This window comes from Lates calcarifer, linkage group LG11 (assembly GCF_001640805.2).
Source record: "Lates calcarifer isolate ASB-BC8 linkage group LG11, TLL_Latcal_v3, whole genome shotgun sequence".
NCBI lineage: Eukaryota > Metazoa > Chordata > Actinopteri > Centropomidae > Lates > Lates calcarifer.
Genome location: NC_066843.1, coordinates 4,866,993 through 4,888,901, shown reverse-complemented (window position 1 = coordinate 4,888,901; position 21,909 = coordinate 4,866,993). Strand labels below are relative to the sequence as shown.

The window sequence follows — 21,909 nt, the reverse complement described above, 5'->3', positions numbered from 1 at the left end:
TAAAAGTTAGTTTGGAGGACGAGGCTGTCTTCTGAGACCTTGTTTGGACTTTTTTTGGACAAAAATCAATGGATGGTTTGTTTAGATTTCAAGCACAGCCAAACCCTGTGACAGGTTGTCCTTTCATGTTAATGTGGACTGGCTCTCTCACTTTTGTTTGTGTCCACCACCTAGATTTCCACCTAATACAGCTTGTGAGATTTAGAGAGTATGTTTGTAAGGCTATACTGACTGTGTATGATAACACTGAAGACTAAAAACAATAGAAAACAAATTGATAGTTGCAATCTGATACAATATGAATCCTTGTATGAATATTAATATTAATGAAGTAATTTGTCAGGGTTCATATGTGCATCAGTCCACACTTATATTCTCTATGTGCATCGTTACTGATGCAACATGTCGCTGCTGCGTTTGGCAGTTTCAGATTTTCCTTTTGTAAAGCTGCACAAACAAAACTCCATTCACCTCCACTGTAACGGGGATGGCAGATAAAGCCAAACCTGTCTGCATGGCTTGATACCAGTTTGGTTGAGTTAGGAAATGCAGTTCTTTGTGATTTGGGGGAACTGATCCTTTAGAGTTAAAGTCACTGCTCTGTCTTGGAGTCAGTTGAACAGCAGGTGGCAGTATGTATTCATTACTAGAGAAGGCTTTTGTATGTTTTAGCCCAGGCCCCCCCAAGACCTCATGGGACACAGACTGAAGTATGTTGTTGTTTTTCATTAGTGAACTGAGCAGGATTCTCAAAGTCTGCTCAGGAAACTGCTTGTGGTCCTCATTTTGTTCTTGAATATCTTTCTTGTATATAAAAGTAATTTCACAGAATGGCCACAAGAACCTCACCACCTGCATCTCCTCCCTCTGATGAGTTGGTTTTCTTGTTTTTCTCTTTGTATTGGACCAATCAGCTGAACAGAGGGAACATAAAAGATGCTACATGCAGGACACAGTGCTGGGCATTCTGCGAACTACAAAGGCCAATGACACTCCACAGATTTACAAAAGCATTTATAGAAATGCATAAACACTTACAGTAAGTGGTGGGTGGATTACATTCACTTTCATGCTGACTATTCAACACAGTCTGCTGCACCTGCCAGCAGGTGGGTGTAGCGTTCTGCATTCCTGTTGCCTGCATATCAGTATGACTGTGCTGAATCGTTCGATGGATGTGCTACTCAACCAGTAAACTCATTACACCGATGCCTGAGTAGAGCAGAGACGACAGTGCCAGATCACTCAACAGGAGGGTAAATGAAACAGAAACAAAATGAATAAAGGACTAGATTGAATTGGTTAAGAGCCAGTATGCAGTGATTTCTGGTTTTAAGCTCTCAGCTGCTGTAAACTTGCCAAGCAGAATTGATTGCTCCTGTAGACTTTGCTGTGAAATGAACAAACGTTCTTCCAAACTCAATATTTCAGTTTACCTTCTACAAAACTAAAACTGTAGTATATGCATATGTGCTTAACAGTGTGAATGCAAACTTAGCAAAAGGGCAGCCAGCAATTTTCTTTTAAAAAATCTGATGCCTTAGAGAACAGATAAATACTTTTCAGTAACTAATGGATTCTATTTTTGCCTCCTGTCAAGGAAGTCAGAGCCTAGGTTTAGCACAGTGGACCAGCCTGTGGTAAATTCTAGGCACCACAAGATTATTAACAAGATAACATATAAGAAACACATCTCTGCTTCACAAATAATGATTATTTTTCCTGACTTTTCTCTAATTTATTAAAGGATCAGTGTGATTTTCTACAGATCTAAGGGGGTCGCAAACAGCACTGAAAGTGATTCAGCAACCTGCTCAAGGTTATTGTGATAAAACCAGAAAGAATAACATTTGCCCTTGTGTATTCAGAAAATAACCAGGCTGAACAGACAGTAAAACATTTCTGCACAGTAATATAATAAACAGATAACCCACTACAGCCACAAACCTGAAAGTATTCATATTTCTATGGTAATAATTCATGCTGCATGTGTGGGATTTGCACAATTTGTCATTATTCCTTTATCTAGATTTGTTGTAAATCCCAGTATTTGCCCAGTTTGAATGAAAATGGAAATGAAATATCTGTGTGTTTGTAGTTCAGACACACACATCCTCAGAGACTGCCCAGACTCGCTGCAGACTCAGTCTGTTTGCTTGGCAGAGTGGTGACACAATACTTTATCCAGGCTGAATTACACTACTGAGCAACATTATGCATTCAGTAACCTACTTAGACAATAGAGGAAGTCTCCAGACTACACCAGGTGTCCAAGGCAGTGCATCTCTGTTCCTGCCTACTATTCCTGTGTTCCTTTAACCACAGCCATTTCCTGTGATGGATATATTTTCAAACCCTGTTTAGCTGCTGGAACATGTTCTGAAATTTTCTTCTTGGTCCAGCAGTGGAACTCATAAAGAAAGCTTTTGCATTATATTTCTCTTCTAATCCTTTTTTCAGACTCCAACCTGCAGTCCCAGTCATTTTCCTGACTGTGCCTTGTCTGGTACATTACCATACTAGCCTTGTCAGAGCTAATGAGGAGAAGAGCCACTCTACGAGTGCCCACAGCATACTGATGTATATTCAGAGTGGCTCAGTGCGGTCGGTTGGGGAAGAACAAGGCAGTCTGCCTTGTAACATTTCGCCTGTGTCAAAGCAGCAGATCAATAATGCCTGCATCCTACATCAGTCCCCCCCCCTGTGGGATATTGATTGGGACGTTTGGCCTCAGAAGTGCTGAGTGGCACTTTACGGCCACAAGGTGTCTCACCACTCCTTTTGTGGTCCCATCTCTCTGAATAGACACAGGGCTGGTCTCTCAGCTCCAAAGGCACAGAGCTGGAAAATGTGAATAGACTCTCGTTTCTCTCGTTTCGTTTTGTGACACTGACAGTTACTGTGATCACACAAAAAGTGTGTTTCTTTCACACAAGCCTTCAAGACTTACCCCAAAACACTCATAATAAACCTGTGAATTTTACTTGTGGCCCTGTCCCATGTGTATTAGCTCTTGATGGGGATGTCATCCCGCCCTGTGGCTCTGAATAATACAAAGCAGGTTGTATCGTTTAATCAAAAACTGGCGTGACCTCAACACAAGCTCATATTTTTCTGAGCTGCCTTTGCAGGGAAGTTATAACAATGAGCCATACGCAGGCCCAAAGTTCCTGCAAGTCCTACTGTAGAATAGGCAGCATAAACAGACGTTTCCTCTGGCTCCTACTGTTCTAACAACACAAGCCTCGCTGTTAAACACGCAGCAGTAAACAGCTACAACTAAGCAAATGCCTGCTGAAAGAAATATTAATTGTGTTAGTAACTTGTATAATTTATTACATCTGAGGAGCAGAGCCCCAACATGAAAAGTACAATATGGACTCTACAGTGCTGTCTTTTGTCTCTCTGTATATTACCCCAATAATAATCCTTATCTGTGTCTTTATGGGAAGCTATTTATTTCCTCAAACCACATCACGGTAATAATCTAATGAAGACTTGCAGCAATCAATTTACTTTGCAAGAGCTGGGTTCAACTTTATTTGCCTTTTAGTCACAGTGGACATTTTTGCAAATCACCTCTCTGCTTGATGCAGTATAGACTCACCCTATAGCCCTACCCAAAGAGCCAAACCCACCCAGTCACACACACACACGCCAATCCCTGAGTTTCATCAGCTTCTCCGTGTTTTCCAGCCTGCCTCTGTCTCGTCCCACTCACACTCTCTGTGAGAGCGCGGCGTTGACAGCCACTGGCCACTGATCAGCCCACTTTGTCGGGGTTTGTGTCTCCATGCAAGACTGCTGAAAGAAGCTCTGACTCTCGCGTTTTCTTTTATTTGCAAGGCAAGCACACGCAGCCAAAACAGCGAGCCCGTCCACGGCAACAAAAAGCACAAGAAGAAGTGAAAAGCCTCCAAGTGTTTTTCTAGACTCACCAGTGTCTCACAGCTCCCTGCACAATGTCTGGAGAGGACGCACCTGCCCAGCAGCAAAACGCCGTGGACCAGAAGCAGGAGACCAAACCAGCGGAGGAGCCCAAAGCCGACCCGCCCAAGACGGAGTCTGCTCCCGCCGGCGCCGCCGAAGCAGCGGCTACCCCCGCGGCGGCCACCGAGAAGGTCCCCGAGGAGGAGGCGTTCACCTACCGCGCTCTGGTGCTCACCGGCTACGGCGGCTATGATAAAGTCAAGCTGCAGGTGAAGAAAGGCAAGCCGGCGCTCAAGGCCGGCGAGGTTCTGGTGCGGGTCAAGGCTTGCGGGCTGAACTTCGCCGACTTGATGGCCCGGCAGGGGCTGTACGACCGGCTGCCGTCCCCGCCGGTCACCCCGGGGATGGAGTGCTCCGGGGTGGTGGAGGCTGTGGGGGAAGAAGTGACAGACAGAAAAGTAAGCACACATGACTCTTTGCCTTTTTCTCGCCACTTACAGTTACATTTTACTGTGTGTGTTTTACTGTTTAAGTGATGAATGTTGGTCTCGCTCGGTTTTGGTGCTGAACAGCTACATCTGGATATGGGCGTGTCAGGCTTTGCTCGCTGCTCGGGCAGTGGCGGTGCTGCTGTACACTGTAATATAACTGTTTTATGATTGAATCAATTGAAGGCTATTAGATCAGCTCATCAACACATAAACAGGCTGAAAACAAAAACTGTTTCGTAGTTCATGTTTGATACGTTGTGGCTGCTCATCCATTCATTCACTTGCGTAGAAATGAGACAGCACTTGTCTCAAAATGATAATCGTTAAAGCCTGCTGGTGTGTGTTCGTGTTGCATTTTGTGTCTTTAGAAGGAAACCAAAGTGTGAAAATGACACGAGTTGAGCACAATGAAACCAGCGGCAGGCGTCGCCCCTCTTGTCTCCCCCGGTTTTCAAATTGTGCTGCGTGTGCGCACTAATGAGCAACTTGGTGTCAGTCTGCGGGATAAAACGGGCCCCGCTGCTGGGATGGAGGTGATATCAGTGCTCATACGCAACATGTGTGTTGTTCACTCAAAAGTCCAAATAAACGCTTGCAAATCAGTGGGATGCTTTGCCACTCTGGCTGCACCTACGCTGTGCGCTTCGATGTGCGCCAAGGCGCGGAGAGCTGTGTCAAGCAGGGCGGAGATGGCGACGATAAGACAGGAAATGAGACGGTTTTGCCTTCAAAATTAAAGCTTCGAAGTTACCTGCGAGTTTCTTTTGTCTTTTTGTGGAGACAAAAGAAGCGAACATGTTAATATGAAACACAAGACGGAATGGCGACTAGGTAAAAACGTTGACTTATAACAGGTATAGTTTACTGGAGGTGCAACATTTGGTCTCATACAGGTAGCTACACATAGGCCATAAGCCTGCAGCTATGCCTTATTCTGCTTAGGTCTGTGTGGCTTTAAATTCAGCTGTAAAATAACGTTTTTGAATAATTTACAATACTCGGTTCCTGTTATATCCACGTCTTCTGCCACTTTTCTTCCAAAATGTTAATTACATAAGGGACTTTTATTTTGGAATTTTTTACGAGCCACAGTCATTAATATGGCTGACTTGACACCGGTGGCGAGACCGGAGTCACCGACGCCTTTTGTTACCGGGAGCGACGGTCGCGCACAGACGCACCGAACGGAAAGGGCGAGGCGCGACGCAATAGACAGCATGGTGTGAGAAATGGGATCACTCGCCCTCTTTGTCAACAGAGCGCCCGTCGCCTCTGTTGTGTTCAGAAAATATTTACAGTCATCATTAATGTGTCACGATCAAAGTTCAAGGAAGCCAAGTAAATGAAACAATCATAAGACGACTTTTCTTTAATGTTCAACCACGAGGAATGATGTGGTGATTGAAAGACGATCATTTGTCGCTGCTTTACATTGCACGGTGAGTCACAGGCCTTATACAGTGTGTCTGTCTCCTGGCTGCACGGCATCACCACGGTAACGCCTTTGTAAGACAATTAAGCTACAAAACCAAAATGTTACACACCAACCAGCGTTGACTCACTCACTGTTTGTTGTAAGAGCGCCAACACATTTTCTCACATCAGCCAGTTAATATCTGTGGATACCACACACGCCGCGCACACACACACACACACACACACACAGATCACATGTGTGAGTGCAGAATCAGTGCATCTGGCTGGGAGTGGCACATATGTCTGTGATGTGCAGATCCATATGGATGAGGAATCTGTGAGGAGTGATATGATTGGTGATGGGTCAGCCAGTAGCAGCCAGCACATCGCAGAAGGTTAAGACCCTTGTGTTTCTAAAATACTTCATCGCTTCTTTCCACATTGTCAGTAATGTAGATTGGATTTAAAGGTCGTGCTCCACAGGCACACACACACTTGCGCAGCCTGTCATCGAGGCCTCGCACTTCCACTTCCCCTCAAAGCCCTTAGCTTATAAAATTAAGAGCCAATCTTCCTAATGGATGGAGATCTCGGAGATCTTTTGGCAGCTAACTCAGGGGGAATGTGCTGACCTTGATGGCACCGAATTTTTTTGGAGGCAGCTTTTATCAGTCTGCTTCTCTACCTCTGTTTCCCTCACACACACACATGCTCATAAACACATGTATGCACACAAAGACATACAGTAATGGGTGTGTCTGAGTGTTTGCTCCCCATAGTGTACACAGTGCCATGAACACATTGATCCCATTTAATTTGTTGGAACATAAACATCAGTGGCTAAGTAAACTGACTGATTTTTATTTAATCATTCCGACGTTTGGATGTACTCCTGAATCTAATGTTCTCCAGTGTCAGTGCCTGCTTTCCCACATGGATATAAGAGACATTTGAGAGGTTTTTGCTAAATCAAGTTCTTATAAGAAATGAAAAATATCAGTGTTAAAACAATACAGAGCCCTAGAAGGTTGTTTCTCTGTATAAAAATGCAGTGTTGATAAATGCTGCACTTGCTCCATTGTTGGTCTCCCCCCACCCCCAGTCTCCCTGTCTTTGGCTTGTTTATTGTTTTGATGCTTCCTGGCTCTAATATTTTTATGTGTATTTATTATCCACTGCACGCCTCGTATTGTATTTCAATAACTGCTGCTAAACAAGCATCCCTTGGAAGGACAATGAAGCAGAGTGAAGTAATACTACAGTGAACTCACCCGAAATGACCTAAGAAGGGAGTTGTGGGGAAAAGTGTAACAGTGAGTAAGCGAGGGAAGAGGGGAAATATCACAAATCACACCGAAGCTCCCGTGACACCAAACATCAGCACTTTTTTTCTCCAGACCTGCTTTTTTTTTCATTTTTCTTGCTCTCCCTTGGTTATTTTTTTTAAGGATCTGACCCATATGTTCTCAATTACCTTCCTCTGGCCCACATTGTCAGTCTGGTATTTCCTCCATCCCTCCTTCCCTCCCTCTATCTATCTCTCCTTCCTTCGCATAATCTCTTGATTCTTCCACGGTCAATTGCACTGTGAGTGAATCCCTCCATCATCCTGCCCTCCCTTTTGTGCCATCCACTCTCCTTCCCTTCTTTTATGCCAATCTATCCTTCGAGACATCTATAGATGCTACATGTCTGTTTCTCCATGATCTCTTTTAGAGCTTTCAAACTCTACATGGTCTGTTGACAGTCGGCCATAAGCTGCTGCGTTAGAGAAGAAAATCAGATGTTTCTATTTTGTTTTATTTCCCCCCCTTAAGATTGCCCAGTGTGGTTTTCCATAAATTCTGGAAATTTCTGAGATTGAAAGTGTAGAGTTGCATCAAGGCTTCTAATATTGATTGAGCTGCACAAGCAAGAAGATGAAGAATGATGGTATTTCTTAAAGCATCATGATGCAGTGATTTGCACATTCAGAGGTGCAGTCAAGTGCAAAAAGCAGCATGCCCCCCCCCCCCCCCAAAACCCCCGCCTCCCCACCCCTCACAGAGTTTGCTGTATGTGAGCAGGGCGTGGCTTTTTATCCCACCATCATACAAAACCATGATAAAGCACAGTAACACCTACACTGGCACAGGGGAGATATTATGTTTCCTTTTAATTACATTTACAGGAGCCGTGAGGGCTGCGTGAATGTTACATTTAACCTTCATCTTTCGCCTCAGCCTGACTCAGGAACACTGTATCAGGAATTTTCCTCATTCTTTTTTTTCCCCGATAATTTTTTGCTGAGATCATCGAAACTCCAAGCCACGAGGCAGCTGACTTGGAAGGCCCCGCATACCCCAAAATTGAATCACCATCTGATTAACTCCATTCATATACAGTTAACTGGAAGTGTCTTTGTTCAGCGGCCCCCGCACTCATGACCCCAAACACTGCAACTGCACTTGATGCAGGCGGTGTGAAGGCTGACAGAGGAAACGCAAGAAGCGTCTGTGCATGCACTTGTGTGTCACACTGTGAAGATGTTGTAACAGAAGTGTCACAAGGCTCCTTCGCTTTGGCCTTGAATGTTCCTAACCAGTTTCTGTGCGACTGAAAGTAACTCACATGCTTTATGTGGGCACAGGAGAATAGCTGCAGATGCATTTGAATGCGATGTGTGAGTCATGTTTGTGTGTGTTTCCTGTAAAAAGCCTCCCCCATCTATCGATTTGTGCCACACTGTACCCCCAATTAAACCAGCAAAGGCTGATGAGTTTGAAGACTCCATGAGTAAAAGAAAAAGGGAGATGGGAGAGTGTGCCAATAACAAAAGGAAGGAAAGGGAAGTGGCCCACAGTGAAAAAGTGAAAGTATAGTTTGAAAATAAACCAAATAACTTGGCCTCAGACAGAAAGATGCGGGTATGAAAGAGAAAGAGAGGGAGATCTCTCTAATTGGAGTGGATAGACAGCAAGGCGCATGGCTCCCTCCAGACCATTAGAGAGGCCCGGGTAGAGAGGGTTTGTTCCCAGGAGGAGAGAGCTTGTCTTATGCTCAGCCATGGGGAAGAATCTGGCAGGGACTCTGATGAGTGGAGAGAAGCCAGGGGAGAAGATGGGCCCCATTGTCCTGTCTCGCTGATGAGGAAGAGGGGATACGGGACACTCCTCGCAAGGGAGAGAAGAAAGAGGACGGTAAAGGCAGAGTGAGACAGCGGAGGATGAAGAAGAAACGGGGATAAACGGGAGCGTCAAAGAAGGCGGCGAAGACCGAAACAGAGACAGGATGAGACGGGGAGGGGGGAGACTGGAGAAGGGGAAGGAAGACGTTACTAAAGTTGTGAGAGGAAAAGGAGTCAGGAAGTGAAAGAGAAAGAAGGGAAGAGAAAAAGTGAGGGGGAATGGAAACGAGGGCGGGAGGGAGAGCTCTGTCAAGAGAGGTGGATAAGGGGGAGGAAGAAAACAGGAAGAGAGTTATAATGCTGCAGTCGCCTCTGTTTCCCGTGTCCCTCGAGTGAGCGCTCCTGATTGGTTAGTGAGGGGCACTGCGGGGGAAGTTTACATCGGGGCTCGTCTCTCTGGAAAGAGACAGAGTCGGAGGATCCGGCTTTGATAAGGATGGTCTGGGAGCAGAAAATGACAAGATGGTGAACAGGACACGCAGCATGTTACATGACGCCTGTGGCTTCCTCCCTCTCAGAGTAGAGGTTCTGAAGGATTAAAGTGGCTAAATCTTAATCACATATTTTATCATATGAAGAGAGATTCTGACATTTCCACTGTGGTCAAACTTCAGCTGAGAAAAAATACAACAGTGGATGTTCAGCACATTAGCTTCACTATTTTTCTCTATAAAGTAAACGCAGCCTTGGTTTCTACTCTTACTCTGCTGTGGTTTATCGCTTTCCTTGTTTGCTTGCACTGTTTAAGAGCAAACTCTTTGAGGTTTGTTGGACGTGGTGGCTGCATGTTTGCATGACTGCTGTTGTTGTGAGCAAAACAATAAACCACATTCTTACTATTCCTGCTATGCTGCTCGCATCATTTCCACTGCGCCAAAGAAACCGTGAGGCTGCAGATGGCAGGATGCTCCAAATTACATCAGGCTCTAGTGGTGAAACCTCCTGGGGTACTGAAGTGTCAGTGGATGCTCTGAATTTATTAATTCAAATATTATAGCCTCAGTATTAGTTTAATAAAATAGCTTTAAAAAGTGGTTATGAACTCCAATTTTCCCCCATGCTGTCATAGTACAGTGGATATAGCACTGACCACAAGACATGGTTCTTTCTTCCAAAAACAAATGATCATAGAAAGCAATGTTTTAGCCTTGGCTCTGGTTTCGGTGTTATGTGGCTCATACAAATGTCAACTGTTTAGAAGAGAAGAAGAGTGATCCAGTATCTCACTGCTTCTCCAGCGTATCAGAGCAGAGGTTCCCAACCCATTTGTGATGTAGCCCTGTCAGATAAACTCAAGCACCCCTTCATCGACACCTCGCAGATGATGGGCGTCGCTGGAATGCCTCTGCCATGATCGTTTACCTTCTATTTTTTTATATTTTATCAAATGACTTCACACATTGTTTCAACTAAGTGGAAATAGCTGCAGATTGAGAGCCCTTTGCTTCACCTTCTTTTCAGCCCGTATGTTCCTGTGCTTCCTGTTCCAGGTCGGCGATAAGGTGATGGTGCTGAACCGCTTCGGGCTCTGGCAGGAGGTGGCTGTGGTGCCAGCGAGCCACACCTTCCTCATCCCGGAGGGCATGAGCTTCGAGGAGGCGGCAGCCCTTCCCGTCAACTACATCACCGCCTACATGATGCTGTTTGACTTCGGCAACCTGCGGCCCAACCAGAGCGTCCTCATCCATGCTGCTGCAGGTGTGCTGAGACAAATACAAACACAGACAGGGATACACAGCATGCATGCACACAGGGGACACATTAACCCTTTTATTTTACGTCAGTCTCAGGTTGGGAATGGATGCATCACTCTCCACAAAACGTCATTAATTTTAATGTTGGTTGAATTCAATATAAATTGATTAATATTTAATTCCCAAAGTAAAACAAACATTGTTTTCCTGTTTGCTGTAGTAGCTATGAATAACTGTCAGTGACTCAAAGTTCCAATATAAGTTTATGTTGTAATCCTGCAACTGAAAACCACATTTAATCAGTTTCATCTCAGTGTCAGCCCAGCAACTCTGCAGTGAACTCTGCTAACTGCTCTGTAGTAAGAAGGCGCACACTAGATCTACTTGAGGAAACATCCTGACATATTTACCAGACTTCTTCCCTCTCTGCGCCTCCTGTTTATGCCTTTCTTTTCTATATGAATTATGGCTGCTGGAGAAGGTCCCGCTGTTCATTAGTATGAGATATGGCTCAGTGAGTGCACTCTCCAGCACTGTACTAATACTGGAGCACCTGCCACCTGGACTGTAAGGTCAAAGTTCAGAGTGAGTGGGTGGGAAAAAAAGATGGGGATTGAGGGAGTAAAAGCACCTGTTTTGGGGTGTGATGCACAGAGCCTGAGAGCATTTGATTTTGCTGTGTTTACACAATCAGGCCAGCTGGAGAGAATGGGAATGCATTAGCCAAAAAAAATTGTTCTCTCCTGGTTTCTCCTCTCGCTATCTGCCGGCGTACAGCTCTCACTTTTCCTCTGGTTCCCACTCTTCCTGTGGAAAGGGAATCAGAGAGGGATCCCTCGACATTTGGGACAGTGTGTGGGCGTAGAGGGGATATAAGCACATAATGAAACCTGAGCCTGTTTTCTCTTTGGGAGACAAAAAAATGACAGATAGCTGTGGGAGACTGCCAGCCCAGGTGGAAGTATCCCTTGGCATTAGCACTATAATACTGAAAATGAATGATTTTGTAAGATTAACGTTAAACTGTTTCCCCCAGAGCTGAATGACAGCTAACAGGCTCATAGTTGTGGGATCGGTGGTCACAGAGGAATCCCAAATGTTTTGCGTACACGATATCATCCAGCTGATGTCATTCATCTCTGTGAACACACACATTGCCTGAGATTTTTTTGTGTGCAGAGTATGTTTGCCATAGGAGGAATGCTGTGGAAGTGTGGCGTAAGACGCTTTTTCCCTGCTGGTTTGGTCGAGGCGGCGTCTCTGGTTTCTCAGGGCAGGCTGCCAGTCTTGGCTCACCAGCTGTCCGGACATCAGGATTGTAAAAGCACATTACTGAGGCTATGACAAAAACATTTGCTTAACAGTCTGGTCGCCTGCGCTCAGTCATTCTTTGCATGTGTAAATAATTACCATACTGTATGCTCTACAGCACTGCTCTATGGAGACCTTAAAGCTTTGTAATAGCAGTGTACATGATGGTAATGCCTTTTATAAAATGGGTGTTAGCAGTGAGTGAGATGTGCACATCTCTCTCCTAACACCTTCTCCCTATGTTGTGGGAATGCGCGGCTCACATGGTGCTGGATGCTGAGTGTGTGTGTAGGTGGAGGTGGAGGGGGGGGATCCCAACCCAGAGTCTGTCAAAAATTGTTCCTGATGTTCTCTGATTAGAGAGATCAGAGATATCTGCCGTGACAGGGCCAGAGAGAGAGAAAAAATACGATTGTGATTATACGTGCCTGTTTCTGTTTGTCTTCTCAAGTCTGATATTTTTTATTATTAGGAAGGAAATTGCAGGCAGGGTTGTATATCACTGACTGAATGTATTCCAATACTGGACCTTTTTATTTTAGCAATATTGTAACCAACAATGTAGAAGCTATAAAGTAATCAGCTGATCAACAGAACATTCATTTTTACTAATTAACAGTTTAATAATAATCAATCAAAAAGGTTTATTATCAAGAATTTTTTTTTTTTTACTATTTTCAGAATTAGTAAACATTAAAGTTTTGCTGATCTTCTCCATGTTATATCATTATCAGTTGATTATCTTCAGCTTTTGGTCTAAAGATCAGACAAAACAAGCAATCTGAAGACTTCAGCTGGCTCTGGGAGCTTGTAAAGAGCATTTTCTGACATATTAGACCAAACACTTTTTCGATAATAAAAACAACTGTCAGTTGCACACTTACAAAAATGTAACCTAAGGGTGTGGTTCAATTTTTGGCTTAATTTTATATGGATAACTTTTAGAAACCAGAGAAGCTCTCCAGTATTTCATTAAAAAAACACAAACAAAATCAACAGTTTTGTGTAGTATATGAAATTTGTTTCCTCTTTCCTGGTCCTGTCAGTCATCTCATGACTCCTCAGATTTATCTCGCTGGCCCTCGTAAGGATCCTGATCCTGATCCTGATCCTGTTGTTTTGAACCAATAATCTAAAGTACTTTCCATGTTCAGGAATGCATTCTGATTACTTTCAGTTACTTTTGGACTAACCCATTCAGAAGTCATTTATTTGACTGTAATGCATCACATGAAAATGTGGAAAACCACAACTGTTGCCTCAATTAAAATTCCCTGTTTTCCAAGAATTGATCTCTTTTTTCACAAGTACTTGGCGTCAAAATCAATTCTAAGTAACACATCAGAACACAGAGCATGTTTTGTATTTCAATTATGAAACAGTAATTCACAAGTAGTCTGTTACTGCTCGACCCTGCCCACAGCTCAGTGAACACCCCATTTAACCACATGCAGTATTTGTATGTGGTTAAATGGCTTTACTTCACCTCATCAGGCTGTCTCACAGGGCTTTGCGACTGACAGGCATGTGAAGTCGTACATCCAACTACACAGCAGTCATTCTGTGTCTGCGCAACTCTGCATTCCTGATAGATCAGTTTATGTTGAGCAGAAGATAAAATAGTGAACTTTTACATGAGATTAACTGGGGCTGTTTGCACAGCTGAGAAGTAGCAGTGGTACAGGACGCAGACCCTCAATCACAGGGTGCGACTGTGTAACTATGATTAAAACCAGTAAGATTTTTATTGTATGCTCGTATAAGATCAGCAGCTTCTTATCACAGCAGTCGAAGACGCCGTGTTTGAGGAGCTATTTCTTTTCTTCTGCTGTTATAAATCTTTTTATCAGTACGTCTTTCTTGTAAACGCTTGAGGGGATCATCATCCTCAGTTGACCTGTCTCATGGTTGACCCGTTTATTCTCATAATAATCCACTGCTTTAATTACTTTAGGAACATAACCAGCCTCCTATCAATTACTTTTAGATTACCTTGTCCCCACAGTCCCTGGAACTTGCAGATAAACAGATAATTCATTCTAATTAATTAGAAAATGTAGTAATGTCCTAATAATATCATAATCCTCAACAGGTATTACAATTTCTGTGAAGATGTGCAGTATACTTCCAAATATGGCCCTGTCATTGTGTTGAAATTTATTTTTCCATATTATAAAACAGAGACAGAGGCTCAAGTCAATTTTATTTAAACAGCCCAGAATCACTCATATGTGTCTTAGGGGGCTTTGTAATCTGAACAACAGCCTCTATACTAGACCCTTAAAGAAGAATATCCACAAAAATCCTTTAATTAGAAAAAAATGAAGAAGCCTGGAAACAGACCATCTTCCAGGATAGACGACAAAAAAGGTACTGTATGCTCACAGTATATAGAGGATTACAACATTCAGAAACAGAATTAATATTAATAATACATATTAATAAGTAAATAAAGCAAAATATTAAGGGAATATTGAAATATTTGTGCTGAGAGTTAGATGAGAAGATATCAAGACTCGGGATCATTCCCTTGAAAGTGTGGTGACCTTTACCCATCAGGATCAGATGACTAGTGCAGAATGTCTGACTGGTGCTCAGACTCTATCAGTCAGTCATGCTTTTATGTGTGTGTGTGTGTGTGTGTGAGTGTGTAAGTAAACTCTGGTGAATAGCCCTCAGCTGCCTCTCTCGTGGGTCCGCTCCTGTCCTCTCTCTCCAAACAATAGCTTGTTGTACTTCCTCCCATCGTGCCTCTCTTCTCTACCGCACATCTGCATCCTACATTCTTCATCCTCCTCCCACCCCTCTCCCCACCAGCCCTCCGTAACCTCCGCTCCCTCTGCACGACCTCGCCGTATCCGTGCTCGAGCCCTCGTCATCGGGGAACGTGCGCACGTTTCCCCTTTTGTTTTCCCCGGAGGGCATGGGCGGGGGGAAAGTTCAGTGACATTTGGATGTGTCTCGTGGGTCGTCCACTGTGCCCGGCCAACAGCTTTTCCTCTGACCTCTCCCTGAACTGGTCCTAATGTTTATGAACCCTGTCCAGCCACCCCGCCACCACACCCACACTACACATTCCTGCATACATATGGGGCTCGGCAGCTTCCAATGATGACGTCCACCTCTGTTTTATTTATGAGATCTCAAGCGACTGCAGGCCAACGTCAAGTGTCAGGCATTGTGTTGCAGATGTGGAATGCATAATATGAATTAGGTGGTGCTTCTGGAGCCGGTGTCATCAATTTATCTGATGATTTTGCTTCATGGCCTCAGTCTCCTCCCCCTACATGTCAAGACTTTATGACATTTTTGCATCAACGATGCCAGAGATTGTGGTGTAATTCCAACTGGAGCTTCTCGTACTGTAGGGAAACACACTCACTAATAGTGCTGTAAGGTGCTCTGGTCTACTAAATAACATGTTATCTATGGCCTCCTCTCATAAAGCTCCACAGCAGTGTGCTTGAGGTTTGTGCGATAGATTCCACACGTTCTCAGTGCCATTTAAGCTGGCTGTTATTAAACCTTTCATTTCCCCCACCAGCCAATTATGGCGGCTTCCATACTTTTGCAGCTGTTTCTTGTTGGAGTGTCTGCGTATGGGACTGATACACCAGGTTACACTGAGGATTATCTGGAAATAATTGATGGGAGAGGCCTCTAGCCTCAGTGTGAGGGTGAAATACAACCTCGAGAGTGATGGATGACAGCAGCCACAGTGGAGGCCTTAAGTCCTTGTTAGTGGTGGTCTATGGACAGCTCTATAAGCTCTAAATACAGGTTTTCTTCTGTGATCTCCTCAGTACATCAAAACAAGGGACTATTTAATTGTGTTATAGGTTTATGTTATGGCCATCAGTTTTAATTATTCCTACCTAGTATCTGAGAGTATCTGAGCAAATTCAGGACATTTGTCAGGATATTGTCATTGAAAATGGGAAGAAAACACTGAACCATAGCTGACTACAGTTACTGGCACATATAACAGAAATGTTAAGCTTTGTGACTGGATGTTTCTTGCTGAAATGATTAGTGGCTTGATTCTTCTCTTTAGGTTTTCACACAGACCTTTTGTGTTTTTTATCAAAGAACCAGATATTTCCTCACGCAGCTGCTTATCTTTTGTACCTAACCTCTTTTTGTCATCTGGCATTGTCTATGCAGAACATGAACATCTTGAACCCAGGATGCCTGAAATTACTCCTCTGACTCTGTCCTTTTATTAACAGTCAAGGCGAATTTCTAGACTTTAAACATATCCATGCCCCAATCTCAGAAAAGCGTGTGTTAAATGCTTGAAGGAAGTGGAACAGGTGGCTGGATCTCTTGGGTTTGGTGAATGAGAGCCGCGTCCTGGTGTAGATCTTTATGGCTGCTGTCAGACCTGTAGGCAGGGCCTCAGGCATTATGAGCCCTCAGTGCACAGCTGATTGCACATGGGATTGAAAAATGAGAAGCAAGAAGAAGCAAAAAACATGCAAGCTATATTGGGGAAAAAAAAGATTTCTATGTATCTTTACCTCTCCCAGGACTCCCTCTTAGATTATTGTTCTCATTCATTATTCACCAGCTGACAAAGCCCCTTGCTATTTTAGCATGAGCTCTAGTGTAGTTACATCTCTCACTTTTATAGATCCATTGTTCCTGGGAGCCATGATAAAAGTCTGATGTGCCTTGAAAATGGTCTCCTCTCCTCTCTCCTCTCCTCTCCCCCCAGTCTGTCTGCTTGGGAGGTCTTACCCTAGTTTAGAGAATGCTAATGCAGTCTGACCACTGAGCGGGAGTCTGGGCTGTGTGGTTGAACCGTCTCTGTGTTCCCCGGGCCTGGCATCGCCGGCGGCAGATCAGCTGCACTGATAGGAGAGGGAAACCAGGGCAACCTCCAACCTAACCCGCCAATCACATTGCTCGCTCGCGCTGTCATCACCACAGTGACAAATGACCCCATCCACCCCCCACTCTAACCGCCACATACAGTCACAGGTGTATGTGAAACCTGTGTCAGGACACCTGTTTGCGTGCGTGCGTGTGTGTGTGTGTGTGTGTGTGTGTGTGTGTGTGTGTGTGTGTGTGTGTGTGTGTGTGTGTGTGTGTGTGTGTGTGGCAATACAGGATGAGTGTGCACCAGCTCGTGTTTCATTCTGCAGACAAGTTCATGTGAGGAAAGAGAGTGGTTTCATGATAGAAATGTATTTTGTGTCTATACTTGCAGATGCATACTATGTGTTTTTCTGTGTGCTGTGTTTATGTTTGTTAGGAGTGTGAGAATCCTTACTCAGGAAATCACAGGGACTGCCTTCACGCACAAGCAAAGGATGTTTTTTTAAAATTCATTCTCTCAGTAACTAAAAATGGGCTTCCTCTATGCTGCACGGAGAGAAATTTGCCATCAGAAAGAGAGCACATTACTCTGCTCTCGAAGCCCACAGTGTGAGCACACACACACACACACACACACAATTACACAGTCATCCCAGAAAAACACTAAGGTTACATAATGCAGAGTAATACCTCAAGAGTACACGTTCACAAACACCAAACCGCAGCTCCTATCACCGTTACAGGACTAATATCTGAACTCTGTTATAGAGCTGCAGAGAGCAGCAATAAGAGGTTCATTTATTTGGTTCAGTTTGTTGACGTTGTAACACCGCCACAGCGAGTTTGGGTAAAAAGAGATGCTTGAGTCCACGTTTGTATTTCATACTTTGTCAGCCGCTACCACCACAATCTAATGATAGGTTAAGAAAGACGAGAGTCCTTCAGGAAATGTGGAAATAAATGCAAAAGAAATCGACGCAAGAAAACGACACAGAGCTCAGAGACGGGACCAGTCATCTGCTGGTGTTGACAGAAGCCACATGGCGACCCCCCCCATCCATCCCATTATTTTTTTTTTATGAATCTGAAAAACATTTCTGATGTCCCCACCCGCCCCTGTTGTTGAACTCTGGGTGTGGAGTGATAACAGTGGCCTCAGTGTCGGTCTGGATTCCACTGTGTTTTGGGGAAAATTCCTCTTCGCTGCTAACAGTCATGTTATGGAAGCCAAGTGCAATTTGTGCCAAAATGTGAGTATGTAAGGAGTCAGGGAAAGACAAAACCCCGCTGTGTATCCTGTTTCTCCTGAGACAGAGTGACAGGGAGAAAATCTAAATAGATAGGTGGACGCTTTTCTGACGTTTCCTAACTTACAAGTGTAAACAATTCAATTGAATCTTGACGAGTACAAATGCAATTAGCAGCAAGAATTTGCTTAAGCTGCTTTCTCCTCCCCGGAGCAGTGGGTAAGTGTTTGTGGATGGTCTTAAATCACACTCTGCCCCTTCCAAAAGAGATGAGTCTAGTCTGAAGAAGCAGATACAGAGGGAGAGACTATAAATCAGGAAACCAGGGAAACAACAGGAACCAAAGCATTGTGTTAATAAAAGGTTAATATTTTAATCTTTGTACATATTTGTGAAGATTAGCAGACACATGCAGCCCCACTCCTGTGTCTTTTGTGATCTGTGTATGTATGGATGGATGTTTGTGTGAGTGAGTGTGTGTGTGTGTCTGCCGGTGTGTATTCGTGAAAGTGAGGTGGGGTGCGGTAAGGGGTTCTTGGCACAGCTTAGCAGTCTTGTGATGGGAGATCAGGAGTTTGTGCTCAGTGGATTCAGAAACAGGTACCTTCCTCCTCTCCTCCTAGGCATAATATCTCTTTTGGAAACATACTGAAATAAAAAAAAAACCTCTGATCATATAAATGGCATCTGTTTTGTTCTGTTGCCATTTCACTGATGATTTAAGGCTTGATTTGAAAGTAATTCTTTGTTTCTGCCGGTAAAAAAGAAAGCAACATGATAAGAATAATGAGCTGATTTCTGTGGTGATTGTTTTCCCGTTGCTCACTGACCTCATCCAGTAAACACAGAAGAGGGAATCACTGTGTTTATGACAGCAGCTTTAGTTAAATATTAATATGTGAGCACTTCGCTTAATAGATGCATCATCTTGATGAACACCTCTTCACACTTGTATCTGAGGGTTGCTACTATGTGACTGATCCATTTGCATATTCAACATTTTCTCACTTTATTCTATCTCCCTTTGTACCTCACATAAACACTCACTCATGTACTTATGTAAAACCCCATGTGTCAAAGGCAAACAGACTCATATTTGCTTGTAGTGTTTGCATGTGGATGCAAGTACATTATGGGTCCATCACACTGTAAATAAACTGCTCTTTAATTTTCCTATGTAATATTTCTGAATATGGAGTTGTGGCTACCAGGAGGAAGGAATGACCCAGTCTGTCAAATATAAACTAATGACAAACTTGTGATTGCCATCAAATGACTCTTATATGGTTCAAGGGAAGAACAGTCAATGAAACAAAATGGCTCCCTTTGCTCAGTCATTGCCGGCAATTTGGCCGAGGTTTCCCTGGCAACACAAACCTGGTTTTCTCACTGAGGACAAGGAGAGATGGTGCTGTTATAACGCAGCCGCAACAACACTCACATCCAACAGCAACAGCCTTGATTTTGTGTTTTCATCAGCTCTCAGTGTCAGCGTGCGTGATTATAGTAATGCAGTCTGTTTGTCTCACACGGATTCAAGCTCTCAGATGGAAACCACAAATCAGAAGTGATTGTTGGCGTTTGCACTGAAATAGAGGATAGTGAAGGGGTCTATTCAAATAAATTCTTACATAGTTTTTTATCTCAGAGGTTGTTTTCTTTTAATAATGGAAATAAACGGTTCTGTAATAAACCCACTCAGAGATTAATAAAGAAGATCATTTGAATTGGCCTTAATCTTATCATTAGATCTCAGTTCTTTCTTTTCTTTTTTTTTTTTTTGGCCCCTGGTTTTATGTGATAATGCAGCCTTAGTGAGCAACTGCCAGGATGTCACTGAGGAAATTGTGCTATCTGGACTGGTTCACTGGCTCTGAATAATTTTTATGCATCAGATGAAGGGACCAGAGGTGCATCACTGTCTAATGTTCTGCCCGTACAATAGATAGAAAGACATGCTACTACTGACATCAAAATATTTAGCATCTGAAAATGATCAAACATTATAAAAGTAATTAACTTAATCAAATAATTGTACAATTACTAGCTCAGTTACTCAAAACAGACTATATACAGTTTTCAATCTGTTGTAAAATGTCATTTCTGTCTGTACTCAAGAGTTTTTTGACTGACTTCACATGATAAAATCAGAAATGCAGCAAATATCTTCCTCTTTGGTTATTTTTCATGAGTCTAATCAAATGTGCAGAGGCCTTCTTTTGCATGTATGTGTCTGTCTTCCTGTCTTTCTGATTATCTTACGGGATGTGCTTGCTAAATGTTTGAGTTTTGTCTAATCCAAACCTGTCCAGCAGCCCAGCTGCATCATTAAAAATTGATATATATATTTTTTTTTTTTGGTTTTGGTTTTCGTTAATGCACGTGTTGCTTTGCGCTACTTTATTCTCTGGAATCAGATAAGATATGGTCTTTACTTGGTCAGGCATAAATGACCTTTATGGATGCCTTTCAGTTCAAGTCCTCAAATCAGCCTCCATTTCAAGCGAGCCACTGCTTATCAGTAACCTATTAATCCTTGCTCTGGCTGCCTTAGCAAACACTGGCTGAGGCATTTGCCACAACTATGTACACACTTTCAAATACAGCGAACACAAACACAGATATCCTAAATATCCACCGAAGCACACAGTCTCACTGTACTTTGTCTTTAAAAAGTTATCTTGGACAACGTAGCATATTTTATGTTCAGCTGGCACGGTTGTAAGGAACTGCGTTTATGTAATTTGCGATAGAATGTCATCCAGTTCTCCTTTCCTAACAAAACAGATACCTCAGCTACATTTTTTTTGTCCTGTGGAATTTCAGGCAGGTTGTTTTGAATAAGGAAACCAAAAAAATTAGATGTGTCATCTGAGCTACAATGGCTACTTTCTCCAGAGTTGGATGTGTGCATCAGTGTGTGGGTGTTTATTCTCCACAGGCCAGCTGGGGTAATGTGATTGTGTTCAATGCGCTCTTTACATACCCCTGAGCAAAACACATCCACACTGTTATTGACTGTCTTGTTTGTGACAATAAATAATGTAAATCACATTTACCTGCCAGAGAAAATACGAGTGGAATGAGAATTTTTGGTGTTGCCTTCAACAACCGTACTCAGTTAATCTTGGCTCCTTGTCAGGAGTCTTTGTAGGAGAATCCATCACATATCTTTATGTATTAACCCTATCCTTCTTCCTTCAGGTGGTGTAGGTATCGCTGCCACCCAGCTCTGCAAGACAGTGAAGGATGTGACTGTGTTTGGGACTGCATCAGCCAGCAAGCATGAGACCATCAGCGAGGGCGGAGTCACGCATCCCATCGACTATCGCACCAAGGACTATGTGGAGGAAGTCCGCAAGATCAGTCCGAAGGGTGAGACGCTTCACCATCTGCACTCTAAATTTGAAAGTTTGTGTGTGGAGGGATGTGCAATTGTAGATAATGTTAAATAAATGGCCCAGTGTTAACTACCTATACCTACCTCAAGATTTACAGTAATATGCACTGAGATTGTTTCATGAGACAAATAGTGCAGATCGATATATTCCCACTGGCACAAAGCAATACTGTGTGACTGCAGCATTTGTTGAACAGTGTTGAACAAACTGCAGACAGTGAGATGATACATTTTCATACACTTTCATGACACAATTCTCAGCAGAGCTGGCTGCCATGTACACTAGACTGACAGCATGCAGGGAGTCATTTTCCCCACCGAGCTAACTCATCGCACTAAGCAGTGACTGTCTGGATTCTCATTGCCATCAATATTGCATCTGCAGAGTTTTATGTAGATGTGGCCCTGGACTCACTGAGAGGGCACGAAAAAA

The 21,909-nt window shown here is 43.5% G+C and overlaps 1 protein-coding gene across 1 annotated transcript in view; it reads left to right on the top strand.

Moving 5' to 3' along the window:
- The first annotated feature begins 3,702 nt into the window (after window positions 1-3,702).
- The window catches only part of vat1 (vesicle amine transport 1), a 29,986-nt gene continuing 11,779 nt past the window's right edge, over window positions 3,703-21,909 (top strand). Inside the window, exons 1-3 of the mRNA XM_018660588.2 lie at window positions 3,703-4,388; window positions 10,494-10,701; window positions 21,281-21,451. Coding sequence (XP_018516104.1) covers window positions 3,963-4,388; window positions 10,494-10,701; window positions 21,281-21,451 — 805 coding nt within the window. The 5' untranslated portion in view covers window positions 3,703-3,962. The remainder of the gene's footprint in view (window positions 4,389-10,493; window positions 10,702-21,280; window positions 21,452-21,909) is intronic.